The following is a 20,670-nucleotide window of genomic DNA, read 5'->3' as shown; positions in this document are numbered from 1 at the left end:
TACAAACTGCATAATTATACATTTTGTTGTATAATTATTATATTTGCTTCCTTATGCGGTATAAAATATGACGGAGTAAACCTACCATAGTCCATATACGATACAAATCCTATATTTAGTGCCATTAGAACGATTATGGGTGAACATCCTCATTACAGCCTGCATTCATTAATTAAAAATGAACTGATGCATATGGTTATCTTTAAACAAAGAAACTCATACATTCGTATCCGTTTGTCCTTTGATCGACAGCCTGATGGTTAAATATGTCATCAGATTGTTATAGTGCAGATGTTATTGTAACATTTGTTTAATAAGAAAAAGTTTTTTTTATTGCTAGGGTTAAATTGAAAACGAATTAAATCAAAAGAGAAAACGTTTTATGCAGCGCCTTAATATGTTGTTTTTAGTTTAAATAACCGCTTTGGCACTCTTTCAAGACCCTGTCGAGTTATTCCTATTCTTTTAAACAACAACATTGGGGGTTCAAAATAGAATTGTATACCCGCATGATTAATTCGGGACATTATTTATAAGAAATTCACCTTGTCTGTATGTTATTTTTGGATGTTAGAAAAGTAAACTCGATTTAGTCTCTTCCAATCGAAATCGATTAAAGCAAATATTTTTATTAATAATAATAAACAGTTTGTTTACTTCACAAGCTAATAATTTTTCCAAGATTTTCTCAGTTTTTCCTGTAAAAAAATATCATCATAAACATATCCAGATATGATGCATCCTCCATCCATAAGAAGAAAAAAGGCAAATAGTTTAAGAACATTTTTACCATGTCTATGTATGCAATACATGCAATAAGATAGTAATTTTGAAGGAACCGAAAACTAAGAGCAATGAGATATTTGGATTTCCCTGTGATCAGACTGGAAAATGCCTTACATGACCTAACCATAAGCAATCCTGTTCTAATTCGTGAATCAGTGATGCAAGCAATGATGAATTGCTTACCCAACTTCATGAGTGACAGAGCCAAAAATTTATCGCATTAGTAATTTTTTTCAAATTTAGGGTGAAAAAAAAACGAATTTTATAAAGAAAAAATATACTAGATCTAGTTTTTGTGATACACATTAGGCATGATATTACATTATAGTTAGGATATAAGAAAAGCTATATTATTTGCCTACTTCATATAGAAAAAACTGAACATTTAATTAGTTCTATAGTTTTAGTTACACTCTAAAAGAATTAAATTGATGAAAAAAATACTAAAAGATTAAGTGTCAGTTTTATGAGCTCGTTTTATTTTGGTTTGTCTCTTGTAAGACAGGTTTGGAGCACCCCTACACATAAACCAGCAGTAATCCGTAAGCATAGCTTCATTCCAACGGTCCTGATATCTTTTTTTTAATCGCAGAAATCTTCTGATGAAATCTCTTTCCATGTTCGTCACTAACAGCGCCACAATTAGAAGGGAAAAAGTCCAGGTGGGAATGAAGAAAATGTATTTTAAGGGACATGTTGCATCCGAGTTGATAATATTTTTACAGAGGTACTTTCACCAAATCTCTGTAGTTATCATCTCATTTATTGCCCAAAAAACTTCGATTAACTGCCTTAAGAGCATCCCATGCTTCCTTTTCTTTCCCGTCCCCCAAAACTCTGTCAAACTCAAGATCCTTCATAAGGTGGCGAATCTGGGGCCCAATAAAAATACCTTCTTTAATCTTTACTTAGCAAAGGGAATTTGTTTCTCAAGCACTGGAGGGCACTTGTTCTTCTTTGTATATACCCTTAACAGAGTTTTTCATTAAATCAACTTAATATGTAAGGAAGGAAGCAGAACATCTTTTGGGTCAACAAAAGGTTCGCCAACGACGTTTTTCTCACTGATGTCCAGATTACTCGCAGGCCAGTTGGGTTTAATGTAGGGAGAATTCCTACTATCCCACATGTATAGAAAACAACAGTACTTTTAGTATACCTTCATTGTATTCCTAAAAGTATAGCAATGATTTTTAGATCGCCACAGATTTTCCACTTATGTTCAGCCTAATGAATTAAATCGAGGAGGGCTGTAATATTTCCTTAGGTCTCTTTCGTATGAACTGCATGCCCAATAGGAACAGAAGACAGTTGGTTGCCATTGTTAAGCAACAGAATTCAAACTAAGCTTCGAGGAGTCTATGAAAAGCATCTATTCAGTTGTGTCGTAATTAAAATTTAAATATTTCATCAGACCATTTATGTCGTGACAAACAACGAAATTTCCCTTCTTCTAAAAAAAAGGAAGCAGATATTGCTGATGTTTCCTATACTCCGAGACCCTCACATTAGGTTAGAGAAGATTCCATTGCGGTAATCTTGTGACAAATTAGGGTCTTGATCTAGAACACTTCATTCTGCTTGAGTCATGTATATCATTTGACCTCATAATCGGGGTCCTTCGATGTTGAAGGCGTATTGAGTTCTTCGTCACCCTCACTGTCCTCAATTATTACTTCTAATTCAGAGTTTTTGAGCACTGTGAACTGGTAGAGTGTCATAATGCGAGATCTTATTTTCTTCATTGACAATCCTAACAACCATAGAAATGGTAAATGACATGAATCGTTTTTTTGTTTTTCAACCATGTCCTCAGAATAACTAAACAAGAATTACAACAGATGTATGGAGCCTATGACTTGTTCTGATCGCCTACCTTGATACCAAAGTAATGCTGATAGAGTCAATTTTTACAAAAAAACTTTATTGCAATAACTACTTATGCAAGTTACTGCTTATTTCTTAGTTCTTTCACAACAATATAATCACTGCTTTTTTAGAAATTTTCCTTTATCCCACGTGTCAGCATACCTAAATGAAAATTAATCACAGCTAACACACAACACACTGAACTAAACACCTGAAAAAATGTTGTGCAAAATGTGAGAACAAACCGATTTTATAAATATTTTTCCTTAAAAAGATTTGATTTTTGAAGCTAGTTTTTCGACAGAAGTAAAAAAGAAGGCCTCTGCAAGTAGGTCATTATGAAAAATGACCGCATTTTAGGTGACATATCAGATTCTTGACATAGCGCCATCTATATGTCGAGGATTACAAGCTCTTTCAATGTTCCATGTACCTCAACAAGTAGTTAAATTTCTAACAATAATAACTACATTTTTGTTTCAAGGTATTATTAATTGGATTATTATGATCCTATATTTCAGTCAAATACAGAGTCAAATACAAAACATACTAACATATAATTTTTCAGTAGAATTTAGTTAATAAAATAAAATATTGGTACTTGCTCAGTATCACCTACGTACGATCTTATAAAAATCATAAAACAATAGAAAAACCGGAAATGCCTTTTTAGTATTCAGCGATCACATTTGCCAATTATTCACTTTAAATAATTTGCGGAATGAATATTAATAGAAATTTACATTTTTAGAATCATACTTTAAAGCGTTTTATTGTGATTGTTTTTGCACCCGTCTGCATCTTAACTAGATTTATTTTTTATAAGTGAGTCATTAGAATATTCAAAGTAATTTATGGAAATTATTCAATTTTCAATAAGTTTTTATGTAGGATGCCTATTATTTATGTGATATATATTGGTTATTTGTATACTTTTGTTGATTTTTAGGGCCAGAAAAGTGGCCACACACTTACCCAGAAGCAGCAGGCACCAGGCAAAGTCCAATTGACATCAAACCAGTAGATCTTAAAACACTTAATTCAAACAGGAAACTTTCTTGGAAATATATTCCAGAACATACCAATGAGGTGTCCAATCCTGGTTACTGCTGGAAAGTGAGTGTCGATGGAAGAGGTTCTGGTGAGTAGTTCTCGTTGTATTGAAAAAATATTAATATAAGCAATTTGTAGAATTATCTGGAGGACCTTTGGAAGGAACGTATGTGTTGGAACAGTTCCATTGCCATTGGGGTAAAACGAATAATGAGGGATCTGAACATACGATTAATGGGAAGAAATTTGCTGGCGAAGTAAGTTTTTTTGTTAAACAACATTTCATTTTTTTAATACTGCATGGATCATTTGGTAATTGTATTTTTCTGGTGCAATTACATAGAAAAAATGAATGGACGAAGATAGGATGACATATTTTTGACTTGATTGTTGAATATACGTTGATGAGAACTTCAAAACGGTTACTTGTGTTGACGATAAATATTTACTATTAAAAAATAATCTATTTTAGTTACACTTGGTGCACTGGAACTCCACCAAATACTCCAGTTTTGAAGCGGCAGCAAAACATTCAGATGGATTAGCAGTACTAGGAGTATTCCTCAAAGTAAGCACTATTGCAATTATTTTATTAATTTATACTAATCCAGTTTCTCTTCTAGCCAGGTAAAAAGCACATGGAACTAGACAAGATCGTAAATCAACTGAGCAAGATTCAGTATCGTGGTGAAAGTGCTAAAATCCTAGTACCAATCAACCCTGGAGCACTTCTTCCTGAGGATAGTGGCTACTACACTTATCAGGGTTCTTTGACAACACCCCCATGTTCAGAGTGTGTCATTTGGATTGTTTTTAAGGAACCTGTGGATATATCGCAGGAGCAGGTAGGAACTTCTATTAAATCATTTTTTTGTAAGTAGAAGTCCATTATTGAAGTGGGGTGGCTATAATATAGCGGGTTGGGAAGGGCGGGAAGACTTTTCTCCACAAATGAAAATGACAATTTTTTGTCAAGAGTTACGTATTTCGATGCGTTTACTTATCATATATAGTGTTAGAGTCTGATGATGACTAGTAATCAAGATTAATTGAATTTTTCATTTCTTTTCTATATGTTCGCAAGGGTTTTTATTTTTAAGACTTTTTATCTTAAGAGTTTAATAATGCCTTGTGAATTTCCAATTATACTTAAATTACAATTTGATTTATTGTTGTTAATTTTCTATAATTTGTTTTTGTGCTTTTCTTCTTTCATTTATACTAATTTCTTTTTAAAAATTGCCTTTTTTTCTATTTCAGAACCAATCAGATCCTTTTTTTTCATATCCCAGTCTTGATATATTTTTTTTATTTTTAAAATCAAACTTCACTTTTTTTGGAGTCCTTAGTTTTCTGGCATTTTCTCTTTTTTTAGAATTTGCAGGCTCAATAATTCAACTTCGTTTTTTGGGTATCAATAATTCAATTCCGAATTTTGATTTCCAACATTAATATTTTACATTTTCGAGTTTTTTGGGATATTTGTATTTTTCTTCCTGAATTTTAAAGTCTTTTAGATTTCATTAATGTTTTTAATTACTTCAACATTTTATTGATTTATGGCTTTAATTTTTTTCATATTTCAAGTTCAAGGGGTCTTCCAATGCCTCCTGGGTTTCAAAAAGAAAATATGCTTTAACTACAATTTTTTATTGTTAGTTTCTGCAATTTTTTTGACAATTCTTTGTTTTTAAAGATTAAATTTAAAAAATTCCTTTAAAGGTCAAAATAATTTTTTTTTGGATTTCGTAGTTTTCTGAGGTTTCTGCTTTTTTCTCTTTTTAGACTTTAGATGCCCACATCACATATCTACCTTAAAGTGTTAATAATTCTCTCAAGAATTTCAAATATCCCAAAATTACCTAATTTACTTTCTCACATTCCAAAGTTTTCCAGGATTTTTGCCCTTTTCTGTCTGAATCTTAAAGTCACTTAAATCCCTGTTTCCTAAAATTTTATTTTATAGAACTTTCATTTTCTTAGATTTCTCCCCTTTTCTGAATTTTCCCCTGCGTTTTTTGAGACTTCTATATTTTAATTTTTCTTAAAAACCCAAAGACTCCTAATTTGTAAATGCCCCCTTGAGGTTCCTAAAATTTTCCAAAAACTGTTATACCAATCTGCTAAAATATTAGATTAATTGAAACTCCTTGTTATCAATTAAACGTAAAGTTCATTAACAAGATTTGATGATAATTACAGATACAGAATAATAAACGATCACATTAATAATGTAAAAAAGTATTCGCATAAGGCTAAGCGCGCACTGGCGATTTATTGTCGTGCGACTTCTAGTAGCAATCGCAAATATTTTCGAGTACAAAAAATTTGGGCGCGCACAGCGAGTAATAAATCGCAATATTAGTGTATTTTCGAAATGGATTTTGTTGAAACAACTTATGTAGTAGCTCTGCTATTGCGTAATAACGCCAGAAAACAACGTAAAAAAAAAGTACTGGGTGCATCCTATTGTTAGTCAAAGGTTAATTAAAGGACAATTTTACAAAATACATTCCAGTTTGGTAGAGCATCCCAAAAAATTTTTTCAATATTATCGGCTAAGTGTGAACAGTTTTAGTACACTGCTTCAATTAATAGGGCCAAATATAACGTATAAAATACTACATGGAGGCAGGCAATACCACCTGAAGAGCGACTAGCAGTAACATTAAGGTAAATAAGAACAATCGCAAAGTAATTTATTCCTTTTAGTTTATTAATACATTATGATTACAAGTCATATAATTCGCTATCATAATCTCTTGACGACTCAAAATTATTCGAAAATTCCGAATAGTAGGTCTGGAGGGAAGAGTTTTTATCAGACTGGTTGGAAAACTGAGGCGAACTTGCTGGCAAACTTACAGATGTTGTATTGGAAAATTGAGGCGAAGCTGCTGGCAAACGTACAGAACTTGTATTGGAAAATTGAGGCGAAGCTGCTGGTAAACGTACAGAGGTTTGATACTGCATATTATGTGGGCCTGGATGGAAATACTGATGGAAGTTAGTTTGTGTTGATGGCCCAGGCTGTGTATAGAATTTGGCATTTCTCATCACATTTAGTATTTCAATTTTGCTCGTCGTTTAGTTTGGCCAACATAGGAATTAACATAAGAGCAAAGTTTTTATCCTCTGAAACTTCCTCCGTTTGTTTGTTCTTTAAAATCTCTAATAACGAAGCCTCGTATGTGGATATTTGATGAGAAGATTTACTGGAAAGACTGCGTGGTGTCCTCTGTGCAGGTTTTGCAGAGGGTAAAGGACATGGAGTCTCCTCGTTGTTGTTCCTGGGACCTCCATGATCGTTTGAAAGCTCTCCATCATCGTTTCTGGGTCCTTTATTATGGTCTAACAGTTCTTCCTTATCGCCTGGAGGCCCTACATGGCCACTTGTTGTCCTGGGTTGTTGGTGAGGAAGTAAAAATAGCAATGCGTCGAAGTAGATGTATTTCCGATGTTTTTTTGCAGGCTCACCAGATTTGATTTTTTTCTGAGCAGCAAGCTCTCTTGCAAAACATTCTTTCAGATTCTTCCACTTTTTTTGAACTTCTTTCCCTGTAACAAAAAAAAAATTGTAACTACTTATATACGTTTTAATTTAGGTATCTGGTAACCGGAAATAGCTTTAACTCTATGCATTTCGAATTCCTGTTAGGAGCTACAACAGTTCGAGAAATTGTTAAAGATACCTGTCATGGGAAGTTTTGCAACCTTTTTACATGTCCGAAAAATCTGAAGAGGACTGGATAACTATTTAAAAGGAATTTTATTACCGTACTAATTTTCCGAATTGTATCGGGGCCGTTAACGGTAAACATATAAAAATGAAGCAACCAGAGACAACAGGCTCAGAATTTTACAATTATAAGAATTTTTTCTCAACAGTACTTCTTGCCGTGGTTGATGCCGATTATTGTTTCATTTCAATAGATGTGGGATCCTATGGTGGACACAGTGATTCAAATATATTTAAAAATTCGAATTATGGCCAAAGACTAACAAGTAACCAATTAAATATTCCTAACCCACAAATATTACCTCACGATGAAAAAGGAAAGTGTATGCCTTTTGTCATTGTCGGGGATGAGGCATTCGCTTTAACACAACAGATTTCTAAACCATATCCTCGAAGAAACCTCACACCAAAACAACGAGTTTATAACTATCGATTAACCTGTGCTCGGCGGATGGTAGAATGTACATTTGGAATTATGAGCAATAAGTGGCGAATTTTCCATCGTCCCTTAGATGTCGGAATAGAATTTTCTGACGAAATCATTAAAGCGTGCTGCGTTTTACATAATTTTGTATGAAAACACGATGGTATAAAATTTCACAAGGAATCATACGAATTCCTTTTACAGTCCATTCGACCTGCTGGAACAAGAGCTAATACATCGGGCATGCAAGTATGATACTATTTTGCAAATTATTTTACCTCTCCGCAAGGTTCAGTTGCTTGAAAATATGACAAAATTTAATGCACATTTTCTAAAATTTGTATTATTTAAAGTAATAAAAATATAATCTACCTACCTCTGTCTTTTCTTTCTGCACCTGATAGTTCATGCCATTTTGGTATTACATTTGCGCATACTTCTGTCCATAATTTCTCTTTCGCATTTCTATCGCTGTATTCTTTCAGTTCTTTATTATACAGCGCTGGTCTTTTTTCCACTTCCACAATAATTCTCTCAGTATCAAGAACAAGATGTCAGACATGCTTTTTTATTAATATCAAATATTTCACACCCAAAATTAAATATATTATATATGTACTACTAATCACAACTGAAAACAGGGAAAACGTCGGACGGTTCCAATCCAATGAAAATCGTACTGCTAAAAAATAATCGCAATGCGTGCACGTCCCTACGAGTCGGTATGCTTCATTCAAAACAGCGGTAGTTGCGTCGCTGCTAAATTAGGACTGGTTCTATTATTTTGTCGCAGAATGCGTGCATGTTCATTAAACTGTTAATACTTCATTTTAGCGACTAAAAGTCGCACGATAATAAATCGCTAGTGCGGGCTTAGCCTAACCGTTATTACTAATAATGGGAGATACTACAGTACACAAGCGTAAAACGTGAAAAGCCGTGAAACCTTACTCACAGATGTAAATAGCTCCGCACGTGAGGAGCAGTGCGAAGCTATTTACATCTGTGCCTTACTGTCCCGAATATTAAATTATCAAACTACTAGCGCCATCATTTACTCGTAGCTAAAAGCTTTATATATTGATTAATGAACTATCCAAATACAGAGATCATAAAAGTATAATAATCATCAATTTTTAGCTTGAAGCCTTCAGAAGCCTCAGGTGCTACAGCTCAGAAGACATTTGCCCCTGCGACGAGTTCAAGGGGTTCGTAAAAACCAATTTCAGACCAACCCTGCCATTAGGACAAAGAGAGGTTAAGGAATGCCGACAGTGAATCACCTCAAGAAGAGAAGTGAAGACAAAGAAAAGAAGCAAAGTGAAGAACAAATTCAAGAATATTTTTCCAAGACCAATCAGAATATTCCTTGTTTATTTTCTGATCATTCAAGGTTAATAGAGTAAAAATATTCCATGAATAAATGCATTCTTGTAGTAGATATTCTGATTCTATAATCAAATGTTCCTAGAATACTCATGGAACGTCTATTTCGGTCTGGGATAATATTATTTTTACAAGAGTTTGATCTGTTAAGGTATATCTTTAGCACATAGCTTTAACATATAATAGGTATATATTATACAGGTCTTTTTTGTTAGATGCCTGCAATGCACGTGCAATTTTGGTTGTTAAGAAGCAAAATGTGATAGAGAGTAAGCTGTGCAATTAAATTATATTTTTCAAGCATATATTTAAACGCGATGGGCGTGCCTTAATATTGTTAGACGTAAGTGCTTACGTAGAGTATATTATGTTTATGTATCGCGACTTCCGATATAATTAAAAGGTGATTATCCCAAGCAGTACTACTTGTTTATTATAATTTTTTATTCCCACCTTGACACACGTATTGACCTCCACAGAAATAAAATAACGGATTAAAAGCATTTTTGAATTTAATAAATTTATTTATTGGATTACACTATATTTGGAACGCACTTCTTGGCTGAAATCTCGGTTTAATTATTGAGTTTCGTCAACTAATAAAATAATAATATAGAAAAAAAAGTTAGTTAAGATATAAGAAAATCATTACAAGAAACAATCTTTCAGAAAAAAAGCAATAAATAGTCACGAAATATTATGTAAAATAGATGAAACGCGAATAAGAGCCATAAAAAAATTACGTAAGAAGCAATTTTTTTAAGACACCAAATATAACTGCAATTAAGCATGAGCCTTTAAAAAAATCTTAAGATGTTATCCTTAATAGTTCGATTTTGATGGCTTTAACTAATATAAGATCTCAATAGACCGACTATAATATTAAGAAAATAAATTAGAATTAGGCCTCTTTGTAGACAAAGGTACATACCATATAAAACCAGTTTCTTGTTTTTTGCATACCTCAATTAGCCTAACAAATATAACGAATAAAAAGTAGCAATAAAAAACTAATGACAGCACCAAGTAGGGGAAACTGGGTAACAGTGAGACACGGGGAACAGCAAGACATTCGAAATTGCTCCGGTTTTTTGTCCAGTCAAAAGATGTCACTACTTGTGTATCTTAGCTACATTGACAGTTACCAATTTCCTATCCGTTTGATTTTCATTCGTGTTTGAAATAAATTCTGTCGCGTTCACGTGCCTTTCGTGTGCAAAAAGTAAATATCAACAGGTAAGTTGAGACTTTTTTGTAAAATTAAGTTGAATATTTAGCAGTTTGTTAGTACCTATTACCATAAAGTTATGTGTAGATTAGCTAATAGAATAAGGCAGTTTAATAGAGCAAAAGGGTTATGATGTTTTTTTTAGCATTAGCGACAATGAGTACCAGTGAGACGGGGTACATTGAGACATGTCTCATTGTTACCCATATATTATTAAAAAATATAGAATTTCATAAAAAAAGTGTTCAGAATGCCGAGAAATCCACCAAGGAAAACAAACTATGGAACATTTTCCGAGGAAACTATGAAAAGGGCAGTTGAAGCTGTGCTTAGCGGACGTAGCACTAGATCTGTTGCAAAACAAGAAAATTTAAGTTTCCAGACCTTATCTAGGTAAAAAAGTTACTTTAATCATACTTACCAAATACATACAATATCTATTTTTAGATATGTGCGAAAGAGAAAATTCAGTCAGGATGAATTAATTCGGTATACACCTAATTATGTAGTAAATAAAGTATTTAATACCGAGCAAGAAAAAATGCTGGCTAATTATATTATTAAATGGTCTCAGATATTTTATGGGCTCCCTCTTCGTGGTTGCCGTAAATTGGCTTATGAGCTAGCATTCGTAAACCATTTTAAGATGCCTCCAAAATGGTCCGTTAATAAAAGGCAGGAGAGGAGTGGATGAGAAATTTCATAAAAAGAAATCCAAATGTTTCTTTAAAAAACTCCAGAAGGATGTAGTCTATCACGGGCACATCCTTTAATAGGCATAACGTTAATATGTTTTTTAATAACTTATACAAAGCAATGAAATGCAACGAAACATTTGGCGATGGGACGCGTATTTTTAATCTTGATGAAACGGCTACAGTGACTGTTCAAAAATCGGCTAAAGTTACAAGTGGAGAAAAGGGCGTTCTTGTAACAACATGTAGAATAGTAAGTGCTGCAGAAAATCATCTCCCTCCTGCTATGGGTTTTCCACGGGTTTACTTCAAAGAACACATGATTGTTAGTACTCCGCCTGGTACTTTAGGTCTGGCGTATCCATCTGGTTGGATGAATGCCGACTTGTTTTTAAAAGTAATGGAGCCCTTTATTAAGCACACCTCTAGTTCGAAAGAAAATCCAAGTCTTTTACTTTATGACAATCATGAGAGTCATCTATCCATCCAGGTTATCAATCTTGCTAAGAAAAATTGCGTCACTATTGTGACATTTCTACCACACTCGACCAATAAGATGCAACCTTTAGACGTTGGAATTTTTAAGCCTTTCAGTATTGCTTATAATGCTGCTATAGATAGCTGGCTGATGCATCATCCTGGAAAGCCAGTTACCATTTATCAAGTTGCAGGTTTTGTGGGGGAAGCATATCAAAAAGCAATGACTTCAGCAAATATTACCTCCGCTTTTAAAAAATGCAGAATATTTCCCTTTGACAGAGAAATATTTACAGATATTGACTTTTTGCCATGCTCAGTCACTGATAGACCTCAACTAGAACTGGGTAATCAAACTCCTCCTCGGGAACCAATTGATGATCAAACTAAACTAAACGCAAATAGATTTATAACCTCGGAAGAAATTCGCCAGTTTCCTAAAGCTGAGCCGAGAAAAGAGACATCCAAAGGTAGACGAAAGGGAAAAAGCATGATACCCACCGATACTCCCGAAAAACTTGAGCTGGAAGAAAGACAGGTTAAAAAAGCAATACATTCAAGCTCAATAGATGTACGGAAAAAGAAAAGTGTAAAGCGAAAGATTCAGGACCGTGATGAAGATGATGAAGAATGGCATTCTGATGCATCATCTGAACATCTTGAACCTGAAGTGAATCCAAGAGTGGATCCCACAGCATTTGAAGATCTGTCAAAATTTCCAGAGGTTGAGGATTATGTTCTGGTTGAATTTAAACCAGAAAACATAAAATCAAAGCCTGTTTACTACATAGGAAAGGTGCTTTCTTATGTTACTGAGACAAATGAGGCGAATATTAGTTTTATGAGGAAAAGCCAAAAGACTGGTTCAAAATTTTACTTTCCCGTTATCCCAGACATTGCCACAATGCCAGTTAAGGACGTTAAAATGATTTTACCAAGACCCCTTAATTACCGTTATACTAAGTGACAAAATTTGTTTTTTTTCGTTTCAATTAAACTTTAATTTAATGAATATGCGTTAATCTTTTTTTAAAACATGTTTTCTTACTTTAAAAATTAAAGTAAGCTTAAAGCCACAATTTCCTTTGATGTTCTGTTTAAAATCAAAATTGAAATAAATTAAGTTGGAGTTTTTATTTTGTTTTAATCACTAATATTTGGGCAATTACATATAGTGTCTTACTGAGACAAATGACAACTGAATTTTATGTGTCAAATTCAGAGAAGTAATGATCTTATAGTAAAAAGAAAAAAGTGTCTCACTGTTACCCAGTTCCCCTACTAATACTAAAAACGCCTAGATGAATACTTGAACCTGCCTGAAAATATGTCTTAAAAAAAGATAGAATAACATAAAACAAAGCATTCACAAAGCTGCGTAGGCAGCATTAGGTATTAAAGAGCAACAGCAAAAAGCACTAAATTATAGGAGTCCGATAAAGTCGGAGAACTAATAAATATAAAGAAAATACTATACATAAAGTGGTTAAATACAAAACCAATGAAAGACATAAAAGAATATCTAAAAAATAGGATTTCAGAAAAAAAATTCCAGCAAATAGACGAATACTTAGGTGAAAGTAGATCGACAAAAGCATTGCGGTTTATTAATAAAGTTAGATCAACAGGAACTGAAAAAGTATCATTACAAAACATGTCAGAAGAACAATGGATACAGCACTATAAGAACCTATTAATAGAAACAAGAAAACAATAATATAGGCAAGAAGAAATACTAATTAACATTAAAGGAAAACAAGTACAAATAAAAGTGGAATTTGTAAAAATAGCTATTAATCAACAAAAAAATAGAAAGTTGTGTGGACTAGAGAGAGTATTCTTAGAATTATTAAAAAAATTATACAAAGAAAATGATAACAAATGTCTGAATGGACAGGAAGTTCCTAGCCAATGACAAGTGGCATACGTATCCTCCGCCTACAAAAAAGGCGGAAAAAAATTTACAAAAAAAAAACTGACAGACCAGATTGACATTAACATTCTTATCACTATTGATCCTTATGATTTGAACAAAATAAACAATTAGTTAATAAGTGCTCAGTATTCATTAAAATCTAAAATAGGCCAAATTGACCTGCAAGGTAAAATCAATGCAAAATCAATGGCAGTTCCTAATTCTATTCAATCAACAAAACAATGAAACAATATCCCATATTATTATTTACTTTCCTCATCCAATAATGGTTTTCCTTGCGTTTCAGATCGGGTATGTTAGGAGGGACCATCTTAACGGTATCACATCTGTGCAGTATGCATACCTATGTATGACTTTTAAATAAATTATTTTATGAAACTATAGTTGCGATTTACTTTATCTTGGTAAAAAAAATTAATAAATCAATTAATATATCTGTTGGAGATTAAACCTGTAACACACCCCTCCTTCCTGAAAAGGAAGTTTACCTGAAACTTGCAATGGAAATTCAATCCCTAATAAAGAAAAACTAATCTAACTAAATAACTAATAAAAGAAATCCTAACTTGAAAATACTTAATATAATACAACATTATAAGAACCCTCAAAATAACTACCAAGAAACGAATCTATTATAATAATTAATTTACGCTGACTTATAACTTAGATACTAACATTAGATTTGATCTTGAACGTTATTATCAGGTGGATGTGCCTTTAAATCTTTAGCATGCCAAACTCCACGACAGCGGCCTGTCAAGTCCGAAACTTCGTAGGACCATGGAGAGAGAATTTTGCTGACCTTGTAGGGCCCAAGATATTTAGGCGCGAACTTTGAAGTAAAGTTTTTGGCAGCATTAGAGATAACATAATTTCTCTGCCATACCTCCTGACCAAGTTGAAAACGCTCATCGCGATGCCGTAAGTTATAACGCCTACTACGTTGCTCGCAAGCCCCTTTCAGTCTTTTCTGAACATCGACAAATACCTTTTCCAATGTTTTCGATCGCAAAGTTGGATCGGAATCATTAGGGTTAGATGGAGAAATTAAAGTCGGGGTGGGACACAGAAATCGAAGTTCTCTACCAAAAATTACAAAGTTTGGGGTTAGACCCGTAACTTCGTGTCTTGCTGATCGGATTGCACAACCTGCCTTAGCCAAAATTAGATCCCACGTCCTATGATCCTCATCAACATAGCTTGAGATTATGGTTTTTAGAACACGGTGGACACGCTCTACAGGGTTAGCCTGCGGGTGGTAATTAGCAGTATAACGTATTTGGATACCATACTCTTGCATTTTATTTTGGAAAGCCCCACTACGAAACTGAGGTCCATTGTCGGCAATGATTCTATCAGGGATTCCGTAAACCAAAAGTACATGGTCCTCGAGCCATTTTAATATACTGCTGGCGGTAGCCACTCGTAAAGGAAAGAAGAGAGGATACTTACTGAACAAATCATATACTGACAATACGAAGGAATATCCAGAACGAGAACGAGGCAAGGGACCCACAAGGTCTACACTGAGGATTTGCCAAGGTCTAGTCAGGGTTGGTTGTGGACTAAGAAGGTGGCCAGAAGGGACTTTTTGAAGAGGTTTAGTCCTTAAGCAAGTGTGACATCGGGCAATATACCTAGCTACGTCACACTTCATATTTGGCCAGTAATATTTCTGTGAAATACGGGAAAGAGTCTTAAACACTCCAAGATGACCACAGGTGGGAGGATCGTGATGTGCCTTTATGACATCAGATCGTTGATTTCGTGGTACAATCTGCAACCAAGCATCGTCAGGATTATCTAAAGCGGGGTATTTTGACTTAGTGCGCTTATAGAGCTTATTATTAGAAATCCACCATAGTGGGTACTTAGATGGTTGCTCTTTAACGCGTTTTAGCATGCGGGAATACCACTTGTCGATCAGGAAAGAAGAATCGTTCGTTGACATGTCATTCAGAGGTGCTACCTCATCTACCACTGGTACCGAACGAGATAATGCATCGGGGACGATGTTGTCTTTACCCTTACGATGAACTATGTCAAAATCGTACTGTTGTAGCCTTACAGCCCATCGAGCAATGCGACCAACAGGATCTTTGATTGAATTAAGCCACTTAAGACTATAGTGGTCAGTTACCACTGTAAAATGGCTACCTTCCACATATGGTCTGAGTTTTTCGATGGCGAAAATGACAGCCAAACATTCCTTTTCTGTTGTGCTATACCGACGCTCGTTTTTGGTAAGAGACCTACTTAGGAAACAAATAGCGTGCTCTTCGTCACCTTGAACCTGATAAAGGACAGCTCCAAGTCCAAAATCGGAAGCGTCACATTGGATAATAAAAGGAAGATCAAAATCTGGACATGATAAAACCGGTGCGCTGACCAGTTTCTCTTTAATAGTATTAAAAGCATTTTCACATTCAGGACTCCATACAAACTTTACGTTCTTCATGGTCAATGAGGTCAAGGGAGATACTATCGTGGAAAAATTAGGGACAAACCTCCGATACCAAGATGCGAGTCCAACAATTCTTCTAATATCAGTAACAGTCTTGGGGGTTGGTATACGCAGAATAGCCTCAATCTTATCGGGGTCCACTAGTAGACCGGAAGAATTAACAATGTACCCCAAATATTTTAACTCGGGTTTACAAAAGGTACACTTCTCTCTGTTAAGAGTTAGACCTGCCTTAACGATCCTCTGTATGACCTCACGTAAAACACGAATATGTTCCTCGAACGACGGGGTGGAAATGATTACGTCGTCAAGATAGACGAAGACGTATGGCTCCAAGTCAACACCAATAACAGAATCGATCAGTCTTTGCCACACTGCAGGGGCATTAGTCAACCCAAAGGGCATACGGGTAAATTGGAAAAGTCCTCTAGTAGGGACTGTAAATGCAGTAAGAGGGCGAGATTCTGGTGCAATAGGTATTTGCCAATACGCGGACTTAATATCCAACGTACTAAGGAACTTGGCATCTCTTAATTTATCTAAAGTGGCAGAAACAAAAGGTATGGGATAACTGTCTTTGATGGTCACACGATTTAAAGCGCGATAATCGACACAAAAACGCCATTCGCCAGTTTTTTTCTTAACCATTACTATTGGAGATGACCAGGGTGAAATAGATGGTTCCACAATACCATTGGCAATCATTTGTTCCAATTCAGTATTGACATCCTTTTGAAGGGCACGGGAAAGAGGATAATAGCGCTGTTTGATAGGTGCTGAATTTGTCCTGATTTCTAGCTTGACCAAATTAGTACAACCCAATGTTGAACTCATGTTGGAAAAGACATCCTCGATAAGTCGGTCGAGAGTTTCTTTTTGTGTTGGAGTCAGAGTATCAACGGATTGAATTGCGGCAGTTTCGTGACAGTAGTATGGAGCAACATCTTTGAAATGCCATTCCCCAGTGTTAAGGTCAGGTATGATCCCCATACGAGTCCAAAAATCAATACCTAAGATCAAGGAATGGGGTAGGGAGGGAACAACCAAAACATCCATAAGGACTACGCGAGTGCGAAGCCTCATAGGTAAGGTCACAATTCCTTTTATTGAACATTGTTGTCCATTGGCTACAGTGCACTCAGTGGCCCCAGATTGTTTAAGGTTGCAATAAGTAGACAAAACAGACCATCCGGCAGAACCAATAATAGTTCGAGATGCTCCACTATCAAGTAAACCTAATAGTGATTTTCCAAAAATGTCTATGTGCAGATAAGGACGCTCATCACCTTTGGCATGTGCCAAGACGAAATCAAGGACGGCAGAAGTACGAACATGTTTGGATAGACTAATAGCCGATTGCGATTCAAAAGATAGGCAAGAGGGACGGCCTATGCTCTTGCCGATGCCTCGTTTTTTGAGCATGTTGGACAAGTCTTTGCACTAACGTCTCTCTTTCCGCATCGGAAACAAAAGAACGTTTTGGGCTTAGAACATTTACGAAAACGATGTCCGCTGTCACCGCAATTCCAGCAGGTTACAACAGAAGAAACTGCATCTATAAAAGTTGAATAAGCCGAATGATTATTAGGAATAATCGGCTTAACATCACTAGGCTCTGAATAAGACTCAATTGACGCTACGTGATGACTGGGTTTTCTGTAGGCAAGTTCAGGTTCTAATAGCTGTCTAATGTTTGTGGGGGGTGGGACAAATCTCTGCACTCTGGCTTCGGTCTCTTCAATTGCTCGACTTAACCTAGTCAACTCGTGAAGATCATGGATTTCATGGGTAGCAAGCCTACTTTGAATATAAGGAAGTAAATTTCGACGAATAAGATTAAGTTTGACTGATTCGGAGGGACTTTCTGAAAGTTTTCGAAATAGACTCTCCATTGCGACAATAAACGTAAGGACGCGTTCTTGTGATCCTTGGGTGCGCCTACGTATTTCATCCCACAAACCATATTCATAGTCATAAGGCCGAAAGGAATCTTTCAATTTAGTTACTAAATCATCCCAACTGGCAAATTTATTGGTACGATACCAAAGAAGGGCATCGCCAGTAAACAACTCTGGTGCAGACCGGAGTAACTGCTCCTTAAGTACACCTCGAGATAAACGTATTTCCTCAACTCTCTCTAGAAAGTCGTTAACACTAGTCTGTCCATTAAACTTAATATTCCATCGAAACACATCATGTGTATGGTATGAGGGATGCGATAGTTGTCTCGGCTCACGCCCGTAAGTTCGATTCGATGTGTCCGTCGGAGAAAAATTTACTTCTTCCAAATGACGAACTAAGTCGTTGATTGGTATGGACTGGGACAAGTTGTCTCCATGAGCAGTGGAGTTTGCTGGAGGAGATGCATGAACCACGGGGGGTCCAAAACGAACCTGTGATTGACGACTCATTGATTGAGACTCATTTGCTGAACTCACTGGATAACAGTTAATTTGACTTACAGGAGGTTGTGATATAGGATTCGAAGATATTGAGGACTTTGCATTAAGTTCATTTCCGGAAGACTGAAAGACTCTGGATCCGTCGCGCTGCATGAAACGACCATAGGAAGGTCTTGACTCAGATGTACTTGACGTTCTCTGCTGAGGATTAAAATAAGGACAACTGCTTTGAGCAAGCTCCAATAAATCCTGGAGTGGAAGTCTAGACTGTTGTGTCAAAGACGGATTGGAAGTAGTCCCATAGGGTACTGCATCGCTATGAGATTCAATCTGAGGCAACTCCCTATTAATAGCTGAATGTGCAAAGGACGTAGAAGTACCAGACTGGAAATTATTCAAATTGTTCGACTGCTCTGCAACCTCGCATTGTGAAGTCGATGCGGCAGCAACATTGGAATTAACACGTTCCGCTTCAAGTTCTTCAACAGGTGTAGATTCCTCATCACTCAAAACAATTAAGTCATTTGAAACTACTAAGTTGTCTCCTGTATTTAAGGATTCATGGGATTCGTGAGATGGAGTGGCTCCTGTTACGGTAATGGCTGGTGGTTTGTTGGCATAAGAGCAAGAAGGCATGATACCTTGAGAAGCAAGATTAAGATCACCAAAAAGTTTAGTGCATGAACTTACAATCTCATTTTTTAAAACCGACTCTACTTCTGACACAACATGGACTCGATTGATACGCTGGTACAAATGCAACAAGAGGGTATTAATCCGTTTGGATTCTCCATCACAATAATCCTTTCCGAGAGTCTTAATATCCCGTTCAATAGATATTAATTTACTGCGACAAAGGCAAAGCTCACTATCTGTGTCGAAGGCAGTGGAACTAGGAGGATCAATGTGTTTCTCTCGTTCCAACCGCAAGGACTCACGAAGACTGGTCCGTTTTTGAGCGAAAGAACCGGTTAATGGGAGACCTCGAATGTGTAACTCATATTTTAGTTCCTCACCACCTAGATAATTAACATCCATTTCAAATGTCAAAATAGAGGGACAAAAAATATATATATATTTATAGATATATTATATATAATTTAATAACGTTAATTAAATAAATAATCTAAAAAAAAAATTAAAAGGAAAATATGATTAAGTATCCAAAGGACACCCCCACCCTTTCCTAAGAAAAAAAAAATAAAAAAAAAGGAAACAAAGTCCAACAGCAAATACACTACGTATAAGAGCAGTTAAGACTATAGTTATATTTATCATTCAGACCTACTAATAAGAAGTAAGAATAGTCAGGTACTTAAAAAAAAATAAATAAATAAATAAATAAATAAAAAAACCAAAAGAAGTCTTAAAAATCAATCAAAGGTAATACCAGTAAATAAGCTTATTATACACGCTTACTACAGTACTGCGCATGAACAGATGTAAAAAAAAATCAAAGAAAAAAAATATTAAAAAAAAAAACAAAATATTTAAAAACTTTTCGATTATGTTAATCACTCATAATAACTTCAACAAATAGATGTTCGCATTAAAAAAATTACATAATCAAAGTTCCAACAATTTATCTAAAGCAAATCAAACTATAATAAAAGAAAATGAAAAAGAAAATATATATCTCTATGATACTTTATAAAGTACTACTTCTTCTTGACAATACCTCTATTCAAGAATTTAAAAAAAATGTTTTTCCTTTTCTTCCCTTTTCTTTCTTTTTCCTTTTTCACCTTCACACCACCCTGTAATCCTATAACACTTGAATCATTTATCCTTCCCTACAACACCTGAAGATATTTCCTTGGTTTTTGGTAATTGGTCACCAACCTAAATAAAATTTGATAATTCTCTTTTTTTTTTTTTTTAAATGAGAAGAAACACTGAACTGATGAAAACGTCAAAAAAATAAGAATGGTAAAGTCAACCTTCTAAAACAACTAATCAAAATTAACTGCTAATGTTTAATATTATCAAAAGTTATTAGAAAAAAAAATTGGTAAAGCATGAACTGACACGTTAGGCGCCAAATTTATTGCACTGTTTCTCGCACAATGCCTAAATGTGGGTTCCAGGGTTATGATTATTTGCCTTTATTAGGGCACGCAAAGAAAACGCAGCTTTATATCGTTAAACCCAGCTTTAGTATTGAAAGATAAATCAATGTCATAATTGACAACTAATTTAATCTATAACCTC

At 35.1% G+C, this 20,670-nt stretch overlaps 2 protein-coding genes across 4 annotated transcripts in view; both read left to right on the top strand.

The window, feature by feature from the left end:
• LOC126735040 (carbonic anhydrase 13) overlaps positions 1 to 9,679 on the top strand; it is a 44,182-nt gene extending 34,503 nt beyond the window's left edge. For all 3 annotated transcript variants that reach the window (XM_050438918.1, XM_050438916.1, XM_050438917.1), the window contains exons 3-7: positions 3,605 to 3,796; positions 3,847 to 3,965; positions 4,181 to 4,276; positions 4,332 to 4,553; positions 9,012 to 9,679. In XM_050438918.1, the coding sequence (XP_050294875.1) occupies positions 3,605 to 3,796; positions 3,847 to 3,965; positions 4,181 to 4,276; positions 4,332 to 4,553; positions 9,012 to 9,149 (767 nt within the window). In that variant the 3' untranslated portion in view covers positions 9,150 to 9,679. The remainder of the gene's footprint in view (positions 1 to 3,604; positions 3,797 to 3,846; positions 3,966 to 4,180; positions 4,277 to 4,331; positions 4,554 to 9,011) is intronic.
• Positions 9,680 to 10,634: 955 nt separating this feature from the next.
• Positions 10,635 to 12,624, top strand: LOC126735215 (uncharacterized). The gene is made up of 2 exons (XM_050439167.1): positions 10,635 to 10,878; positions 10,933 to 12,624. Exon 2 carries the CDS (start codon positions 11,275 to 11,277, stop codon positions 12,622 to 12,624), a length of 1,350 nt encoding a protein of 449 aa, XP_050295124.1. The 5' UTR covers positions 10,635 to 10,878; positions 10,933 to 11,274.
• Positions 12,625 to 20,670: the final 8,046 nt, after the last annotated feature.

The sequence above is a fragment of the Anthonomus grandis genome, chromosome 4 (assembly GCF_022605725.1).
Source record: "Anthonomus grandis grandis chromosome 4, icAntGran1.3, whole genome shotgun sequence".
NCBI lineage: Eukaryota > Metazoa > Arthropoda > Insecta > Coleoptera > Curculionidae > Anthonomus > Anthonomus grandis.
The sequence above is the reverse complement of the archived record's forward strand: the minus strand, read 5'-3'. Positions and strand labels throughout refer to the sequence as shown.